At 53.9% G+C, this 18,594-nt stretch overlaps 1 protein-coding gene across 1 annotated transcript in view; it reads right to left on the reverse strand.

Annotated features, from left to right (window-relative positions):
- Window positions 1-18,594, reverse strand: part of LOC107521772 (Fc fragment of IgG binding protein) — a 36,763-nt gene that overhangs the window by 3,666 nt on the left and 14,503 nt on the right. The window contains exons 7-17 of the mRNA XM_016166769.2: window positions 16,159-16,751; window positions 13,395-13,983; window positions 13,088-13,287; window positions 11,796-11,934; window positions 9,291-9,628; window positions 7,607-8,180; window positions 6,640-7,256; window positions 5,723-6,266; window positions 4,200-4,771; window positions 3,292-3,865; window positions 2,111-2,310 (exon numbers count right to left, since the gene is read on the reverse strand). Of these exons, the coding sequence (XP_016022255.2) occupies window positions 2,111-2,310; window positions 3,292-3,865; window positions 4,200-4,771; window positions 5,723-6,266; window positions 6,640-7,256; window positions 7,607-8,180; window positions 9,291-9,628; window positions 11,796-11,934; window positions 13,088-13,287; window positions 13,395-13,983; window positions 16,159-16,751 (4,940 nt within the window). The remainder of the gene's footprint in view (window positions 1-2,110; window positions 2,311-3,291; window positions 3,866-4,199; window positions 4,772-5,722; window positions 6,267-6,639; window positions 7,257-7,606; window positions 8,181-9,290; window positions 9,629-11,795; window positions 11,935-13,087; window positions 13,288-13,394; window positions 13,984-16,158; window positions 16,752-18,594) is intronic.

Here is an 18,594-nt window from a genome sequence, read left to right on the forward strand (position 1 = left end):
AGAAATGGCATTTATTTCCCCTTCCCCACGAATCTGGGGGTGGCCTTAAGACTACACTTTGGTTATCACAATGCAGCAGAAGCAATGCTGTGCCAGGTTCAAGCCTAAACCTCAAGAGACCTCACAGTTCCCTTCTCTCTTTCTCTCCCTACCCCCCACATCCCTCTCCTCCCTCTCTCCCAGCCCAAACTGCAGGGTTGCAGAATTGTGGACTGAACAAATAATTGTTTCCTGCTACTATGTTCTGGAGGCGTTTGTAAGCCAGCAAAAGCCAACTGACACAGGTGGGGTAGGCAGGAAGCATCCCAGCAAGTAGAATCCCAATTCCAGGACATGACTTTCTTCTGGTTTTTTTCCTACTTGAGCAGCTGTTCATCCTTCACCGGGTTTTTAAGTTCTCCTGGTTTCCCAAATCCTAAGGATACCTTACCTGGGGCTCCGCCCTCAGACCTTTTCTTCTCTACCTACATTTACCACCTGGTGATTTCATTAAATCTCATGAAAAGTACAAGCAGAGTCTCATCCTCGATTGGACCCTGGCCCAAGGGGATGACTATTTTAGAGGACTTTATTGGGACAACCGCTAAAATTTGAATAAAATCTTCAGATTACATAATAGTATTGAATCAGTGTTAATTTCCTGATTTTGAATTATACTCTGGTCACATTAAATGAATTTCCTTAGTCTTAGGAAATCCATGCTAAAGTATTTAAAGGTAAAGGGGTACGGTGTCTATATCATTGTCAAATGGTTCAGAAAAAAAAAATCATATCTATTTGTATTTATACAGAGGGAAAAAGTCAATAGTTGAAAACCGGAATGAACAGTATGCAAGAGTTCTTTGTATTATTGTGGTTTTCTCAAGTTTGAATTCTTTAAAAGTGAAAACTTTACAATAAAGAAATATAATAAATAAGTAACAGCTCTATACTGACAACTCCCACATTTGTATCTCCAGCCCAGACTCACAGATCCAATAAACCTGACACAGGCAGAGGGGTCCAGGCTGGGACAGAAAAGGACAGGGGGCTGTGGGAGTCCAGCCTAGGGGATCAAGGAGGGCTTCCTGTAGGTGGTGAGATCTGAAGGAAGAGGCAGAAGTCTGGCATCTCCGTCCCCAGAAGTCCTGTACTCTCAGGCCCTCTAGCCTACCTTTTTGTCCTTGATAAAACTCTGACAAATTTCCTTTATTTGATAAATATGCACACTCAGTGATTAGAGCTCAAAAAAACATCAATAACAAAAATAAACCAGCTATCAGCTTTCAAGTAATTAAACTATCCTTAGCTGCGCTACCTGCTGTTCTGCTGTAAATGGCTCTTGTTGTTACCGCATGTGATGAACACGGAGGGGAGGGTGAGGCCCAGGGCTCAGTGTGTGTCTTCCATGTGCAATTGCAAACACCCTCAGACACCTGTGGCACTAGGACGATGATAAGTCCCATTTTACGGATGAAGAAAATGAGGCTCAGGGAGGGGACTGTAGTAGGTGGAATAACAGCCCTCCCCGCCCCAACCCACCCAAAGATACCAGGTCCTAATGCCTGGAGCCAGTAACTACTACCTCACATGGAAAAGGGTGTTTACATTAGGCTGATGCTATTAAGGATCTTGAGCCGGAGAGATCACCCTGGATTATCTGACTGGGCCTTAAATGCTGTCATGTGTATCCTTCTAAGAGGGAGATTTTATGTCACACACAGAGTAGGAGGGGGAACGTGACACAGAAGCAGAAACCGCAGAGACGGGACAAGCTGAGGAATGCCTACAGCCACCAAAAGCTGCGAGAGGCAGGGAGAAGGTCCTCCCCAGAGCCTCTGAAGGGAGAGTCACCGTGGCAACACCTTGGTTTTGATCCAGTGATGTGATTTCTGATTTAAGGCCTCCAGAACTGTGGGAGGATAAATTTCTCTTGTTCTAAGCCACCGAGTTTATGGTCATATGTCACAGCAACCACAGGCAACTAACACAGGGACGTCACCAACACTGGTCACAGGGCTGGGAAATGCTGGCTGCTTCTCGGTCCCCAACCTTGAGGGGTTCAGCACAGAAGCTCTGAGTCTTCCGCAAGCCCCTCCGCCCTTGCCGCCCGTCTCGAGACCCTGCTCACCGGCAAGTATCGGCCGTCATGGGTGCAGCCACAGTCCTGGACGGGGACACAGATGCCCTGAGAGAGCAGGAAGTGGTCATCGCACTCGCAGCCCTCGAAGCAGCGGCTGGTGCAGCCCATGAGGCCGGAGAGGGCGGCACAGGAGCCCGGGCAGGAGCGCGTGCAGACTGAATAGTGGCTGTGGGCAGGGCACTGGAGTGCTGTGGGCACAGGAGGCAGGGTGGGGTCACGCCTGAACCTGGGCACTGAGGAGGGAAAGGGCCCGCTGCCCACCCAGCCCTGGGGACACAAGCAATGAAGACGGACCTGAGCTCCGCTCTATGGAACTCATTTCTGTGGGACAGACAGTGCTGGCCCAGCAGAGGGGTCAAGGCCCGGATGGGGCAAAACAGGGAGCTGAGGACCCAGGGGAAGTATCTAGGCTCTGGCCCTAGGCTCTGGCCGAACAACTGCTGGATTAGGTGTGGCAGTGCCAAGGTGAGCACCAGAGTCAGAGAACAGGAGGATGGGGTTTGGGGAGAAATGCTGATGTCACATGGGAACAGAGCAGGGGTGGGGACCCTGAGGACACCCAGGGGAAAGCGTCCAGAGGCCACTGAGCCCTGAGGCTGGCGGGCAGGAGAAGGTCAGGGCCAGAGGCAGGTGATGTCTACGCTGAGCACTGAAATCTAAGGCCATGGAGCTGGATGACTGCCCTGGGTGCAGGTCATGCCCTGGGGAGAACCGAGGTGACACAGCCCTGCTCTGGGTGTTTGAAGGAAATGTAACCCCTGACTGAAGGGGTCTGAGAGGTGCAGTCCTGGGGCCTGAGGGGGCTGCAGGCTTGTCCTGGGGGATCTGAGGAAATATGGTCCCATCCTGGGGGCGGGAGGGACTGGGTGAGCCACGGACTCGGGCTTTATTTTATGAGCTTTGCACCTGCCACCCTGCCCTCCTGCATCACCACGAAAACGTCCACAATGTGCCCTAAGGAAAAGCTGGTCTGGGTTTTGAAGCAGCCCCCCTACCCTGAAAGGAGTCTGGGAAGGGCCAGTCAGTGGCCACGGGGAGCCAACAGGGCACGCTGTGGGATAGGTGGAGAGGGGGGAGCCCTTCACAGGGGATGCAGACAGGACAGGGAGCGGGTTAGGGGATGTCCCCGAGCCTGGTCTGGGGTCCTTTGGGGTCCTACGGACACTCACGGCAGAAGCTGTCTGTCCTCCAGGTCTTCACGGCCATGCCGGCTGCCTGGCAGGCCGCTGTGTAGGCAGCCAGGCTGCGGCAAAGGAACGCGCGGTCGCCCTTCTGGGCACACAGGTCATACACACACTGGCGGAAGTACTCAGAGGGGCTCAGTGCTGCATGGCAGGCCACGAAGGGGCCCTGCGGGTCCTTGAGCTGGCCGCAGACCTCAACACTCTCATAGGGCGCCGTCTCCTCTGCTAAACACACAGGGCAGCCCTGGAGCCCGCAGCCCTCGTCACAGTCCTGGGAGGAGCTGGGCGCCCGCCACGCAGCTCCGAAGGCATACACGCTGGGGGCCACGGCACCACTGGGCAGGACAAAGTCATCGCTCCAATTGCCATTGAAGTTCCCACAGAGGCCGCAGAGCCGGCCGCGGAAGGAACTGGGGATGGATATGAGGACGTAGGCATCACCGTCAAAGAGAAGCCGCAGTTTCTTGGTGGTCTGTAGCACTGTGTTCCGGCCTTCAGCAGTCACCCGCACATGGCCCACAGCCACAGGCAGGGCCACCATCTCGCCATCCACAGTGACCTGGGTGGAAAGGTCAGTTGGGTCAAGGACTCAGAACCATGGATAAGGCAGTCCCCTTAAGATGCCCAGGGTGGAGTTGTGCCCCTCTCAGTCTCTTTGGGGTGGGGTGTGTCCCCCACGGACTTCCCAGGGCAGAGTAGTATCCCTCTCACAGCCTCCAGAGAAAAGACCGTGTGCCCTTCACACCCCTAGGACAGATGTGTGTCCCACTCAGTCCCCTCGGGGTAGGATTATATCCTCTCGAAACTCCCAGAGTGGGCCCTGTACCCCTCAGAGCCCCCAGGGTAGGACCATGTCCCCATCAGACCCCTGAAGCAAGGCCACGTCCACTCACCTGTTGGCCCTTAGCCAGGCTCACAACCTGGCCAGCCACAGTGACGAGCAGGCGTTGGGGGTCTCCGGTTGCATTCTTCTCAAGCACAATGGCAAAGTCCTCGTCCTCGGGCTGTGGGTAGCAGACTCGGGCCAAGACATAGGAACAGGAGCCATGCAGATCATAGGCACGGCCATCGAGGGTAACGTAGTGGATGCCCCCACTGGCCAGGCAGCGGCCGCAGCCTGGAGGGTGACAGGCCTGGACGCCATCCTCTATGCGACACTCTTCATAGGGCCTGCAGGTCGTGCCCTCCTGGCAGCTGACCTGGCCACCTGGCCCACACTCACAGCGCTGCTCGCACTGGGGGCCTGGGTAGAAGGTCTCGCCCAGCGGGTAGTAGTGGCCCTCGTGGAGGCAGCCACACTGGCCCACAGGTACACAGGTGTCGCCACTGAGCACAAAGCCAGCATCACAGACGCAGCCCTCGCGGCAGGCTGGTTCACAGCCCTCAGGCGCCGAGAGGCTGGGGCAGCTCACAGGGCAGGAGTCGCCGCAGACCTTGTAGTGGCTGTGGGCAGGACACTGGAGGGCTGTGGGGATGAGAGGAGAATGAGCCGGGTGGAGGCACAGAGTGAGGGAACCGCCCACGTGAACCTGCATGTGCTGCCCGAGCATAGTTCACGAGTGACTGTGCAGGGATGAGTGGGGTGTTGAACCCAGCACATCTAATTGGGGGAGTCAGTGTGGGATTCTGGGGACTGGTTTGTGTGTCAACCTGATCAATTTGACCATGCGAATCTAGGATGTGCAAGACTAAGCTAACTGGGGGTGTCTCAGGGTGTGGATCTGACTGGGGCATACGGCCGGATGGATCTCGGGGTGTGAGTGGCTGCAGATGTCTGAGCCTCTGACAGTCTCCTGACAGGGTGAGTATCAGCGTGTGACTCTGATCAGTTGTATCTGATTGGGTGAAGCCGACAGGATAAATTTGACAGAGCAGATCTGTCTGAGGGGAACTGCTCAGGACTGTCTGAACTTGGGGCTATGTCAGGGTCATGATTCTACAGGGATGGACCTGTCCTGTGTCTCAGCGTAAATCTGCCCAAGTGTCTCTAACCAGAGGGAGTCCCTGTCTGAAATTCCCACGTATTTCAGTATCTGAAACATCTGACCAGGGCTACCTGAGAGAATCTACTTGTGTACCACACTGTGTGGCTGGGACAGGGTTGGCCATCCCACTTCTACTGGCTCAGGATACTGGAGAGTCTATTGGACCTAGGGCTTCTGACCGGGTGTGTCCAAGAGTCTATTGGACCCAGGGTTTCTGACTGGGTGTGTCCAAGTCTCTCCCACCGCAGTAGTGACCTGATGTATTTCAGTGTGTGAATGCCAAGGTGTTCGACAGGAGGAATCTGGCTCGTCGGAGGCAGGGTGATGTCTAAGCCCCAGGAAGAGAAGGCTCTTGTCCCAGAGCCCTGTGAAGGGGAGGCAGGGAGACCCCGCTCCCCCACTATGTGGCCCATGCATGACTGAGTACTCACGACAGAAATCCGGCCGCCTCCACTCGCCAAGCTGGGCCCCAGCAGCCTGGCAGGCTGCCACGTAAGTGGCCACGGCAGGGCAGAGGCCTCCTGGGTGGCCCTGAGCCTGGCAAGCGTCCAGCAAACAGGCCTGGAAGTACTGCGCCGGGGGCACGAGGTCATGGCAGGGCGCCAGCGGGCCGTCAGGGGCCGAGATCACGCCGCATGCGTCGGCGCTGCCGAAGGGCTTCTGCTGCTCAGGGGTGCACGGCGTGGGGCACGGCCCGGGCACGCACTCACCGCAGCCCGCGGCGCCGCCCACCTGCCAGCCGGCGGGGTCCTCACCCACCGCCTTCAAGTCATCGTCAGAGTCCTGGTTGTAGTTCCCGCACAGGCCACAGAGGGCGCCCGCGTACGCCGCCGGCACGCGCAGGCGCACGTAGCTGTTCCCGTCGAAAGCCAGCGAGAGCCCGCTGGCCGCGGTCACCACCACGTCGGGGCCACTCAGGTAGGCGCGCAGGCGCGAGTCTAGCTGGAAGGGCAGCGCCAGGAGCTTGCCGTCCACCTGCAGGCGCGGGGCGGAGGTGGGGCTAGTGAACGGCGTGGACGCAGGTTGGGATCTTGGCTCCACTACCTACTGGGTGTGTGCGGGACTGGGGCACGGTGGAACCCTGAGCACGTGACCTCCTTCACTGGCTCCTCACACTACCCTCTGAAAAGCACGTACTTTTCTTAGACCCATTTTACTAAGGAATAAATCAAAGTTCAGAGGTGGGGAAGCCACTGCTCCAAGCCATCTGGCTCCAAGGCCCATTCTCTGAACCCCTGCATCGTGCCGCCGCTAGTCTGTGGAAGGCGATCAGGAATGGCAGACCACTAACTCCTAAGCATCTCTAGTGCTGGCATGTGCTCCTGTCTGGCTCATAGACCCCCCTCACCTGCAGCTGCCGGGGCCAACGGGCACTGAGGGTCAGGCTGCTGTTGTAGATGTGCAGGGTGACGCTGCGGGTGTAGCTGACCGCCTGGCTGCCCCGGTGTTCATTGACTACGGTGACGGTGAAGTTCTCAACCCCCGCGGACAGAGCATGGCAGGGTCCACTCAGCAAGTACTCACAGGTACCCTGGAAGTCGAATTGGTGCCCGTCCAGGGTGAGGTAATGGGGGTCACCCCAGGCCTGACATTCAGCCGTGCTGACAGGGAGGCAGCCATGCTGGCCTGAGGGCAGCAGGGCACACGTTTCACCTGGCCCGCACTTGGCAGGCTTGCAGATCAGCGAGCCACCCCCAGGCCCACAGCGGCACCTCTGGGAGCAGGTATCATCAGCCCAAAATTCGCTGCCCGCCTCATGGTAGGTGTCATTAGCCCAGCAGCCACAGCCACCATCCAGAGAGACGCAGCGGTCGGCACTCAACACGAAGCCGGAGTCGCACTGGCAGCCCTCGGCACAGGGGCCGTCACATGGGACTGGGGTCGTGGGGGGCGCAGGGGACGGGCAGCTGGCTGGGCATGGTGGGCCACAGAGCTCGTAGTGGCTGTTGCTGGGGCAGGTGATTTCTGCAGGTGGATGAAGGAGAGGGAGGGAGAGAAGGAGAATGGTGTCAGAGAGTGGGATCTGAGGATGAGGTGGGAGGAGACAGAGACAAAGAGAGACAAAGTGACAGACAAAGAGCAAGAAAGACAGAGCAAGAGACAGAGACAGAGAGAAACAAAGACTCACAGACCAAGAAAGAGATAATGAGAAATAGACAATCGTATGGAGACACAGAGCTAAACACTAAGAGACAAAAACAGAGACACACAGAGAGAAAGAAACAAAAAGACCCAGAAACACTGGGGTGGAACCAAACCAGCCCCACAGACACCAGATCCTTGCCGCAAAGTCCTTCCTTCCTCCCCACACTCACCACAGCCAGCTTGCGCCCTCCAGTCCTTGATGACAATGCCAGCGGCCTGACATGCAGCAGCATAGGTAGCCAGAGCCTGGCAAAGTATGTCATGGGCCCCATTGCCCAGGCAGACGTCCAGAACGCAGCCCTTGAAGAAGCTATCAGGTGCCACATGGGCATGGCAGGTGGCAAAGGGGCCTCCCATGCCAGCGGCCAGGGGTCCACAGAAGCCAGGGCCCTTGTACACCTCCAGCTGGTCCTCAGAGCATGCTGGGCAGGACCCCTGACATTCATCCCAGCACAGTGGGTCCCAGCCCGGGGCTCGCCAGCTGCCTCCCCAGATGGGTATCGCGGGAGCCAGTGTGCCGTTAGGGAAAGCTTGGTCGTTGCTGGGGCTTCGGTCCATGTTCCCGCAGAGACCACACACTGCGCCATGGTAGCTACTGGGCAGTGTCACCTCCACTCTCCAGTTCCAGTCGTAGCTGACCTGCAGCCCAAAATCGGCTGCCAGCACTGCTTTCGATGCGCCATGGGTCACTGAAAGCCGCCCGCCGGCCACAGAAACAGGCAACGCTGTCAATACACCATTCACCTGGAGGAAGGCGGGGGCAGAGTCAGGAGGCAAACAGAGGTCACTCGAGGTGGGGAGGCCCGGCTTCGGCCTCTGCCTGCCTTGCCTGCCATGCCATGGCTGGGAGCTGCCAAGGCTTTCCTCACAACTGACAGTCGTATAGTCATTTGACAAACATTGTGGACATCTCTGTAGTACAGGCCCTGGGGAATGAAAACTAACTCTGTTTTTTTTTTTTTTCTGGGTCTCTCTCTTGATCTCCATCTCCCTCCTTTCCTCTCCCTATTGTCTTTCCTTCCCTCTACATCTAGATCTGTCTTTCTTTCTGGATTTCTCTTTTTCTGAGCCTCTCTCTCTCTCGCTCTCGCTCTTGCTCTCGCTCTCGCTGTGTGTGTGTGCTCTCTCCTTGGGTATCTCTCTCTGGGTCTCTCTTTATCTGGGTTCATCTCTTTGGGTCTTTCTCTGGGTCTTTCACTCACTTTCTCCCTCCTCATTTCCTGGGCACCTCTCACCTGTGTGGCTGGGCATCTCTTCCACTCTCTCATCATCATTTCCTGAGGACCTACCTTGTCTTGCACCTCCCCCTCCCTCTATGAGCTGCCATTAGTCTGCATCTCCATTACCCTGGGCAGAAAGAGTGGTCTGTTTCTTGCTCTCTAGCTCCCCGAATGTTGCTCTATGTCTGAGTCTCTGGGCCTCTCATTTGTTCCCTCACAAACATTCATGGTGTGGCTTCCCCTGGTTAGACCCTCAGCTGCGCACTTGACATGCACCCCATTACTGTGGAGCAGGGCCTGCTGTGATGCCCAATCCTCAGAGGAGAAAACTGAGGCCCACCAAATAGTCACTTGCCCAACATCACACAGCTCATACGGAGAGCCTGGATTCTAACCCAGGTCTCTAAAAAAGGCAAATGCTAAAGTCCGACATTAAAGGCCTTCACAAAGGGGTAAACTCAATTCATTCCCCACAGAAGGTAACGTTTTTGCTGTAATTGCTGTTGCTTGGCTGCCATTTCGTTTCAGGCCAGGGTGAAGAGAGAGAGTGCTCAGCTCCTGACTGTGGCCAGCAGGGACCTCCCCGCCCCACAAACTCTACCGGGGGCTCAGGGGACCATCCTGCAGGACTTACCCGGACTTTGCCAACCTCGCCTTTGTGGATGGAGATGTTGACGCTGAGAGCAGTCACAGTGACGAGCCTTACAAAAGACACAGCGGGGTTGCCCCGGTTCTCGTTCTTGGTGGTGATGGTGAAGGGCGTCAGGCCCTCGGTGGTGACCCCTGGGCAGCCAGTTGTCACCAGCACGTAGTTGCAGGTGCCCTGGAAGTCAAAGTCCCGGCCGTCGAAGGAGTGGTAGTGGGGGTCGCCCCACAGCCAGCACGTGGCCTCGTAGTTGGGCACACACACACCCTGGCCGCCCTTCTCCTGGCACGTCTCCTGTGGCCGACACGTCACACCATGGCAAGGTTCTGGGGGCAGAGCAGAGGAATTGAGGCACACCCCCCCCCACCCCAGCATCTGCCCCATCTATGTAGGAATATTGGCCCTGAGGGCCACTGCAGGTGAGACCAGATTCCAGGGTCCTCATGTCTGTGATGCAGACCTTACAGTTTGCTGTGTCTGAGACCCTGGGAGCCCCACATGTTTGCAACTCGGCCCAGTGTGGCCTGAGTCTAAGACCCTGCCAAAGGTCCCCACATCTGAGACCCAGGGCCTGCAGTTCGCTCTCTGAGACCCAGGCTCCAAGTCCCTACGTCTGAGACGCAGGCCTCGGGTCCCCTTGATTAAGATCTCAGTCCAGGGAACCCAGGTGTGAGACCAGAGCCCGGGATCACCGTGTCTGTGATGCCAGTCCAGGCGGCAACCGTGAAAATATCCACAGCCCCAGGTTCTCTGTGCCCAGCACATAGGCCCTGGTTGCCCCAGTCCTGAGCTCCCAGCCTCCTGGGGCCACCACACTGAGACTCTGGTCCTGGAGGTCTCTGTGCCAAGAGCAAAGTACTAGAGAACTTTCTGGTGAGAACCTAACCCCAGAGATCCCAACATTTGTGACACTGACCACAGGGCCATTGATGCAAGACTCTCTCCTCAGGGTGGCCGCATCTGAAACCTTGGCCTTACAGAGCTCATTTCTGAGGCTCTACCTCCAAGGGTCTCTTTATCCAAGACCCTGTCGGTAGGGCCACTGTATCTGTGACCCCAGTCTTTAAAATCCCTATGCCCAAGCCTTCCTCCTCTTTCCTCCTGTGCCAGTTTTGAATTTACCGCCTCTCAGCTCCAAATGCACCGATGCGGGTAGTAGGCTTTGTCAGTAGAGGGCGCTGGAGGGTCCCAACAGGAGGAAGGGGCTCCCTTACCCGCTCCCAGCTGCCTCTGCTCTTCTGGCTCCTGTTGGCATCGGGAGCCAGCGGCAGGTGGGACACCCACTCAGCACGGGCCAGCGGCCTCAGCCGGCTTCCCAGCAAGTCACTCAGGCACCCCATCAGCTGGCTTCTCAGTGAGTTTCGCTGGCACTCCAGTGGAGCTTTCCCGCTTGCTGGCTTCAGCCTGCACAACCTCTCTGCCATCCAGTGGGCTACAGCCACACCCTCCAATGAGATCTGCCTCAGCCTTGGGGTGGGGGCCTCTGCCCAATTCCTCCCTTTAGCCTTAGGGGCAGGGGCTGCTCCTTACATCTGCCTCTGTTTGTTAGTGTTAGTTTCTACTCCCTAGTAGGCAATCCCCTATTATGAGTAATGAATTCTATTAAACTTTCCTTATTCAAGCTGCTGTGTGGTTTCCGTCTTCTAATTGGGCCCTGACCGATATACCCCATCCTTGGGAGTCCCTGTCATCGCACCCATTGGCCCTAAGCATCTGTCATTTCTGGAGGTTCCATTTCCTTATCTTCAGAAACGAGGAAATTATTCTCTGTACTTCACCCTAAGAAACCAGTCTCAGGGGGTGGCTCTGTGTCTTAGATTTGATCTGGGGGGCTCCCCATGTCTGAGACTGTACCCCTATAAATCCTGATCCTCTATTCAAGGGGGACCCTTATCCAAGACCCCAGTCATGGTGGGGGTCTCTGCCTGAGACCTCAGGATTCTGCTTTCTGTCCCTGTTCCCGTGGGTCCCAGTCTCCCATATCCCTTGGGGATGGTGTCTGAAGCCCCCAAGCCTAATTCTGAATATGAACGGTCAGCAAACTCTGGCACCGCTAGCTGCCTGTTTTGTAAATAACATGTTATTGAGCTACACCCCCTCGTTTACATGGTCTCCACATGATTTCATGCCACAATGGCAGAGTCAGTAGTTGTAACAGACTCTATAGGCTGCAAGTTTCAATGTTTACCATCTGGCCCCTTAGGGGAAAAGTTTGCCTGTCCTTGCCATATGCTGAGGGTCTCTGACATCTGCCCAGGACACCCAACTTCGAGGCCCCCACAGACTAGATTCCTCCATGAGGGTCCCTGCCTCCCAGACCGGAAAGTCTCTGCGCCTGGCCCTGGGAACTTCAGCCTGGGAACCCCCAGCTCTGGGACCTCAATCTTTAGTCCTCTGTGTCTCTCAACATAAAGGTTCAGGTCACTCCACCCTCAGCTCCAGAGGTGCTGTCTTCTGTCCCCAGCCACACAGGCCCCGGCCCCAGCCCAGCACCTTTGGCACAGCTCAGGATGCCTGCCGAGGACTGGCACACCTGTTCCGGTTCACAGGTGTGGTTCTGGCACGCCAGGCCTTTCCCCGCGTGGCACACGCACTGCTGCCGGCAGCTGTCGATGAGTACTGTCTGCTCTGGCTGTGAGGACAAAGGGCACAGCCATCAGGGTGGGAGCAAATGCCAACATCTTCTTTGTTCCAGGTACAGAGGGTCTGAAGGACATGAAAGGGACCTCTTCCAGCAGGGGTGGCCCCTGGTCTGTGAAACTAAGGCATATGGCCTTGGGGTCCAATTTGTTTATTCATTCATTCACTTCCACTAATTTATTCACTCATTTATTTAAACTAATTTCTGCCATGTCAGGGAAGCGGTGTAACGGCCATTAAGAGCAAAGGCTCTGGAGCAGATGCCTGGGTCCCAAGCCTGTTTCCGCTATTTTTAGATTGTACCGCTCTGTGCAAATTGCTTAAACCTCTTTGTACCTTAGTTTCCACATCTGTAAGCATAACTATGAAAGCATAACTGAGTTAGTAATGCATATAAAGTACAGATAAAATGAAAAAGGGTTTCCTCTAAATCATCCAGATTGGAGAGGAAAAGAGACAGGGGTAGAGATGAAACAATACTGGGAAAAACTTGCTTATTTTTTAAGCTGAGTGTCAGGTACATGGAGATTTATTATATTGTTCTCTTAACTTACGCAGGTTTGAAAATTTTCAGAATAAAAAGCATATTTATATTATATCACATTATATTATACTATACATATAGGACTTAAAGGAGTAGCTGACGCATACTAAGCTCCAGCTGCCTATTTGCTGTTGTTAATATTATAATTCATACGAGAGCCACAGAGAGGGCCGTGCCTTGAGGGAGGCAGATTCAGACAAACACACTCAAATCAAAGGAAAAGGAGGAACTGTGAGTGTGGGAGTGGGAAGCAGAGGGCATCGGCCGCTGGTGTGACAGACGAAATCTATACCTGGGGTGCAAAGCCAAAACTTGACCTGGGGAGCCAGGGGAGGGTTTAAAGTTTCAAGAGCCATGGTCACATTTACAAAGGTCTTTCCTGCTGCCATGGGGACGGTGACCAGAGGGAATAAAAGTGAGGGATGGAGGAGGTCAGGTGGGAGGGGCCACACCACACCACAGTGGGACCCTGAGGAGTGGAAGGGGAGTTGGTGGGAGAGGCGTTCGGGAGGCCGAGTGGGCTGTGCGGCTGAGGGGCAGTGGGGGGCGGTCCAGGATGAGGCCCCTTCCCCAGCTCCGCCCAGGATGGTCTGGTTCCTACCTCGTAGTAGATACCGTCGTGATAGCAGCCGCATTTCTGGATGGGCACGCAGTCTTGGCCGTCGTTGAGGAAGCCTTGGTCACACTGGCAGCCCTCAGCACAGCTGTCTGGACACTGGGGGGCGGCACTGAGTGCGGAGCAGCTCAGGGAGCAGGTGTCTGCGCAGAGCTCGTAGTGGCTGTTGGAGGGACACTTCATGGCTGTAAAGAGGGGGTATGGGTCAAAGCTCTGGGGAAGGAGAAGCTGCAGGTCCCAGGGTCTGCCCCTGCTGTGCCTCAACTTCCCCCCTTCTCTGCCTCGCACTCACGACAGAAGGAGTCGGTCCTCCAGGCTTCGACGTGGCCTCCGATCGCCTGGCAAGCACTCACATAGGCCTGAATGTTGCTGCAAAGAATGCTCTGGTTCCCGCCACCCACGCAGAGATCGAAGGCACAGTCTTTCAAGGGACCCTGGGGATCCAGCAGCTTGTGGCAGGCGGCCAGTGGTCCAGTGGGGCTGGTGAGGAGCCCACAGAACTTCTCCTGCTGGTACTTCTCCTGCAGCTCCGGTCCACACTGCAGGCTGCAGTCCTCGTCACCGGGCCTGCAGGTGGGCGGCGGCAGGCAGGGGGAGCCGGGCACCTTCACCTCCCAGGAGTTGCCGAACTCGCTGGGACTGCTTGCCTGCGAGTCGTCAGGCTTCCGGAAGTCATCCTTGGGGTCACCATTGTAGTCTCCGCACAGGCCACATAACTGCTGGTAGTAGTTGCCCGGGACAGTGACCCGCACATTGTATAGGAGGTTGTAGGCCACACGCAGGCCAAAATCAGTCTCAATCACAAAGTCTGAGCCATGCTGGAACACACGGACCTGGCCCTGAGCCAGCACCACAGGTGGCTTCAAATCCACACCATCCACCTAGGAGGCAGGAGATGCCAGGCTTCAGAGGGTACACTTTGAGAGAGCAGTCCCTAGCTCAAGCCCCTGCCTGGCACTGAAGATCTGTGTGCTCTCAGTTTCCATATTTGTAAACAGGGTACCATAACAAGGTCTTATGGTGAGTTGAATGGTGTTCCCCAAAAGATATGTCCATCCGGAACCCCAGGATACGACCTTATTTGGAATAAGGGTCTTTGCAGATGTATTTAGGGTAATAAGCTCAAGATGAAATCATCCTGGATTAGGGCGGGCCATATGCCCAATGACCCAATGATGAGCATCCTTGTTAGAGCCAGAAGAGAAGACACAGACACACAGAGAGAAGGCCACGTGAAGACAAAGATAAGGATTGGAGTGGCACCTGGAGCTGGCTGAGGCAAGGAAGGCTCCTCCCCAAGAGCCTCTGGTGGGGGGCTGAGGGGCTGCAGCCTTTGCCAATACCTTGATTTTGGACTTCTGGCATTCACAGCCATGAGAAAATAAATTTCTGTTGTTTTAAGTCACCGAGTTGGTGGCAACTTGTTCTGGCAGCCACAGGAAACTAATCTGGATCTCGCTGCTGGAACGACCTTAGCAGCTGTCCTTCAATCACCACTTACTGTGGCGATTGATAATATAGTGACTCCAGAGACCACGCCAGGATTCAAACACAGCTCTGCCCCTTTCTCTCTCCATGACCTCGGGCAGGTGAGTTAGCTCTGTTTCTGTTTCCTCATCTACTGAGTGGGAATGAGGGATCTTCCCCATAGGTTGTTGTCAGGATTCAATAAATTCACATTTGCTAAGAGCTGAGAATGGCATCTGGCACAGAATGGGTGCATTTGCTGTTGTTATTAGCTGTGGCTGCAAGTTTTTATTTTAAAGAGTAAGCAGGTGCTAAGGGTTTTGCCGTAATCATTGGTGGGTGGAAAGTCATGCTAAATTCTTGGGGAAATGAACTTCAAGTCCATGAGCCAAGAACCAGTAGTTTCGAATTAAGGCTGCTGGGCACCTACACAGCCTTGTAAATCCTGATTAACACGCTCTCTCGGCTTTCCTTAATGCAGACACGATGAGCATTAGATTCTTTTGGAAGTGTGTGGAATCAGAAGAGAAGGCAGGAGACAGACGTGCTCCTGGCAGAGTCTCCTATAGACAGAGTCAACCACCATGCTCCCCATACAGGGACAAGTGGTGATTAAGGACAAGCGACTTCACTCCTGTGCCCAAGGTTCCTCATCTGTAAAGTGAGGATATTAAGAGTTTCCACCTCATGGAGAAGTTGGACAATTCAGTGAGACAAAGTAACAAGAACAAGAACACCCACGACTCGTATGTATTTAGAGCCGACTATATGCCAGGTGCTATCCTATAAGTCCGGCTACATCAGGGACTATACAAGTGGAATGCACGCTCAGTGCACAGTGAGCACCTGAAAAAGTCAGCCATTCATCAGCATCCTCGTTGTCATTACTGCTACTGGCACATGGCCATATGCCCGTATTTTAGTGGCCCTCTGGGGAAAACCCTCCAGTATGAGCAAATGCCAGTTTTCAATACAAGACCAAATCCTTCTTAGTCTGAAAAGCACCACAGAGCGCCCAGGGTTTAGTATGCTGTGAGGCTAAAATGACACCGTGAGCGTAAAGCGTTTAGCAGCCAAGGTCGGGGGTCAGCTGTGTAAAAACCGTAGCTGCTGTTATTGTTGTTATTGTGGTTGTTAAGGGGTGATGGGGTCACCCACCAATTGTCCTCTGTCCTTAAACCTTTCCCGTCTCTGAGTTTTCTCTACCTCTGATTGCATCATGTCCTGCCACTGGCCGTGAGACCAGCGAGGCGGCTGGGGCAGGGACCAAGATGAAGAGGGAGATGGAGTGGAAGAGACGTTCGGAGGGGATAGTCAAGGGGCAGGGAGAGGGCAGGCTGAGGAGCAGGGGGTGGGGGTGGGGTGACCGAACCACAGGGGAGCAGGTCTCAGGTCCCCAAGGCCTCCTGTTTCCCTGGCTCCCCACTTTGGGATCTGATTGGCACCCTCTCTTCTTGGGGACCCCATGGCCTCCCACATTCGCTCTGAGCCTCATGCTCTCTGCCCCTGGGCTGAGCGCCGCCTGTGTCCCACCCACAAATGGCGCTCTATCCCAGGCCCCTGCCCTTCGGTACCGCCCCTGCTCTCACCGTGACCTTCTTCTGGTTCTGCTCCAGCCGCAGGGTGTAGTTCGCCACCTGGACGGTGATCACTCTGGTCACACTGACTGTCCTCTTTTTCCATATCACATTCTCCTGCAGGACTGCAAACTGGGCCAGACCAGCCCGGGCCCCGCACGTCTGTGCCAGCACGTACACACAGGTGCCCATGAAGTCGAAGCGGCGGCCGTCGAAGGTAGTGTAATGGGGGTCTCCCGACGCCTGGCAGGTGGCAGAGCCCACAGCCACGCAGCCCAGAATGCCGCCGGACTGCTGGCAGGCCTCGTGCGGGCCGCAAGTGGAGGGCTTACAGGACACCAGGCCACCCTCCTGGCACTCACAAAGGGCATCGCAGCCCGGACCGGGATAGAAGGTCTGGCCTGGCAGGTGGTAGGCGCCCTGGTACAGGCAGCCGCAGGAGGAGAGGGGCACGCAGGACTCACCACTGAGCACGAAGCCCACGTCACACACACAGCCCTCGTAGCAGGTGGAGCCGCAGCCCCCGGGCACCGGGAGGTCTCCACAGGACAGTGGGCAGCCGCGGGAGCACGCCTCGTAGTGGCTGTGGGGTGGGCAGCTCAGCGCTGCAGGGAGAGTGGCCATCAGGATGGAGAGTCCCACCCTCCTCCCCTCCCCGTGTGACACAAGTGACCATGACACACATGCATGCACACACACATGCTCACACACACATACATAAGTGTCCGGCTGCAAGGAGGTGGTCTCATGAGGAGGCCTAGGGAACAGACTGCATAATGGTTAATCTGATCCTGATAATTAGGATTATTTTCCCCTTTAACCGTGGTTCGGGTTATCTGTAATGTCTTCAGTGACATTATTCAAGTTGGTAACAAGTTGTGGATGATGTGGTGTGTATTGGAAACATATGTATGCATGTATAGTGTGTGTGTGTGTGTGTGTGTGTGATCTATGCAATGCATTTGTGAATGCAGTATACTTCTTTATAGTAGTAGTAATTCTACAGTAATTAAAATATTTGTCCATGTTGTAGAGGGAAAAAAAAAGAATTCTTCTTCCTCTCTCTAAACTCTGCTCATTCCAGATTAAAAGACAGTTTCCTCCAAACAAACAAACAGACAAACAAACAAACTAAAACTGAACCTAATCGAGGCTCTATCTGTGCAGTCCACTACAGTAGCCACTTGTGACCATTTAAAAGTAATTTAATTAAAATGAAATGACACTGATTTAGTTTCTTGGTCAAACTAACCCCATTTCAAATGGCATTTCACTTCCACTAGAGGGTTTTCCCCAGAGACCCCACGAAGACATGGGCACAGGTGACTAGTGGCGACCGCCTGGGACAGCTCAGATAGAGGACGTTTCCATCATCACTGAAGTTCTATTAGGCAGAATGGTTCTAAATCTAATTCTCAGTTTACGGGAGAGTCTGGCAGGACAGAGGGACAAGTTAAATAATGCTGTAAAGAAGCAACTAGCCAAATCCAGAAAGTAAGAAATCCTATGGGACAAGTGACCTGTTTTTTCCCAATAAACAAATGGCATGAACGAAAGGAAGGGGTGGATAGAAGGATAGATGTGTGAGAAAGCAAGTACATTAAAATATCGAGTGTAGAATCTAGATGGTGAGTATAAGAGTATTCACTGTGAAAGTCTTTCAACTTTTCTATTTGAAAAATTCCATAATAATAAATATGTTGGAGGGAAAAAGGAAAGAGGCCTTTAAAAGATAAAGGTGATTTAAGAAAAATCAACCCAATGCAATGTGTGGATTTGGTCTGAATCTAGATACGAATAAACTAAAAAAAAACCCAAACACATTTTTTTTAGACAATTAGGGGAAATTGAAACCCAGGTTTTAGATGATGTTAATAAATTAGTGACATTGTAATGGTTTTTAATTCCAACAGGATTTAACTTCGTGTAACAAAGTTATATACATGGAAGCCTCTTTTTTTGATCACTGTATCATCAGCTAGTTTTTGCTAGGTAACAAACATCCCCAAAGCTTAGTGAATTAAAACCACAGGTATTTATTATTTTTCATGATTCTGTGGACTGTGTAATTGTTCGCACTTAGGATGAAAACTAGAGATGTATAGTTGCACTGTTGTTAAGTTCAGAAACTTTAGAAGTCAGAATAGTGGTTACCTCTTGGGGCACAGTGCTAGGAAGAGGGCATAAAGGGGCTTTTGAGAGGGGGACCTTGTGTGTTCTTTTCCATGATTCTTGGGGCAGGTTTAAGCAGATTTGTTCTCTTGCTGAAATTTTTGAACATATGTATTATATTTCAACAATAAATTTATAAATGTAAAAATCAGGTGAAGGGATGTGTGGCTTTCAAACTTCTCTTACAGGCAAGGGAAAACATCCGAAAACTATTCCTGTACCCACATCTGACTCAAGAGTCTTAAACTGACCACAGATGTTCCAACTGAATGAAAT

This window comes from Rousettus aegyptiacus, unplaced genomic scaffold, assembly GCF_014176215.1.
Source record: "Rousettus aegyptiacus isolate mRouAeg1 unplaced genomic scaffold, mRouAeg1.p scaffold_m13_p_14, whole genome shotgun sequence".
Classification (NCBI taxonomy): Eukaryota; Metazoa; Chordata; class Mammalia; order Chiroptera; family Pteropodidae; genus Rousettus; species Rousettus aegyptiacus.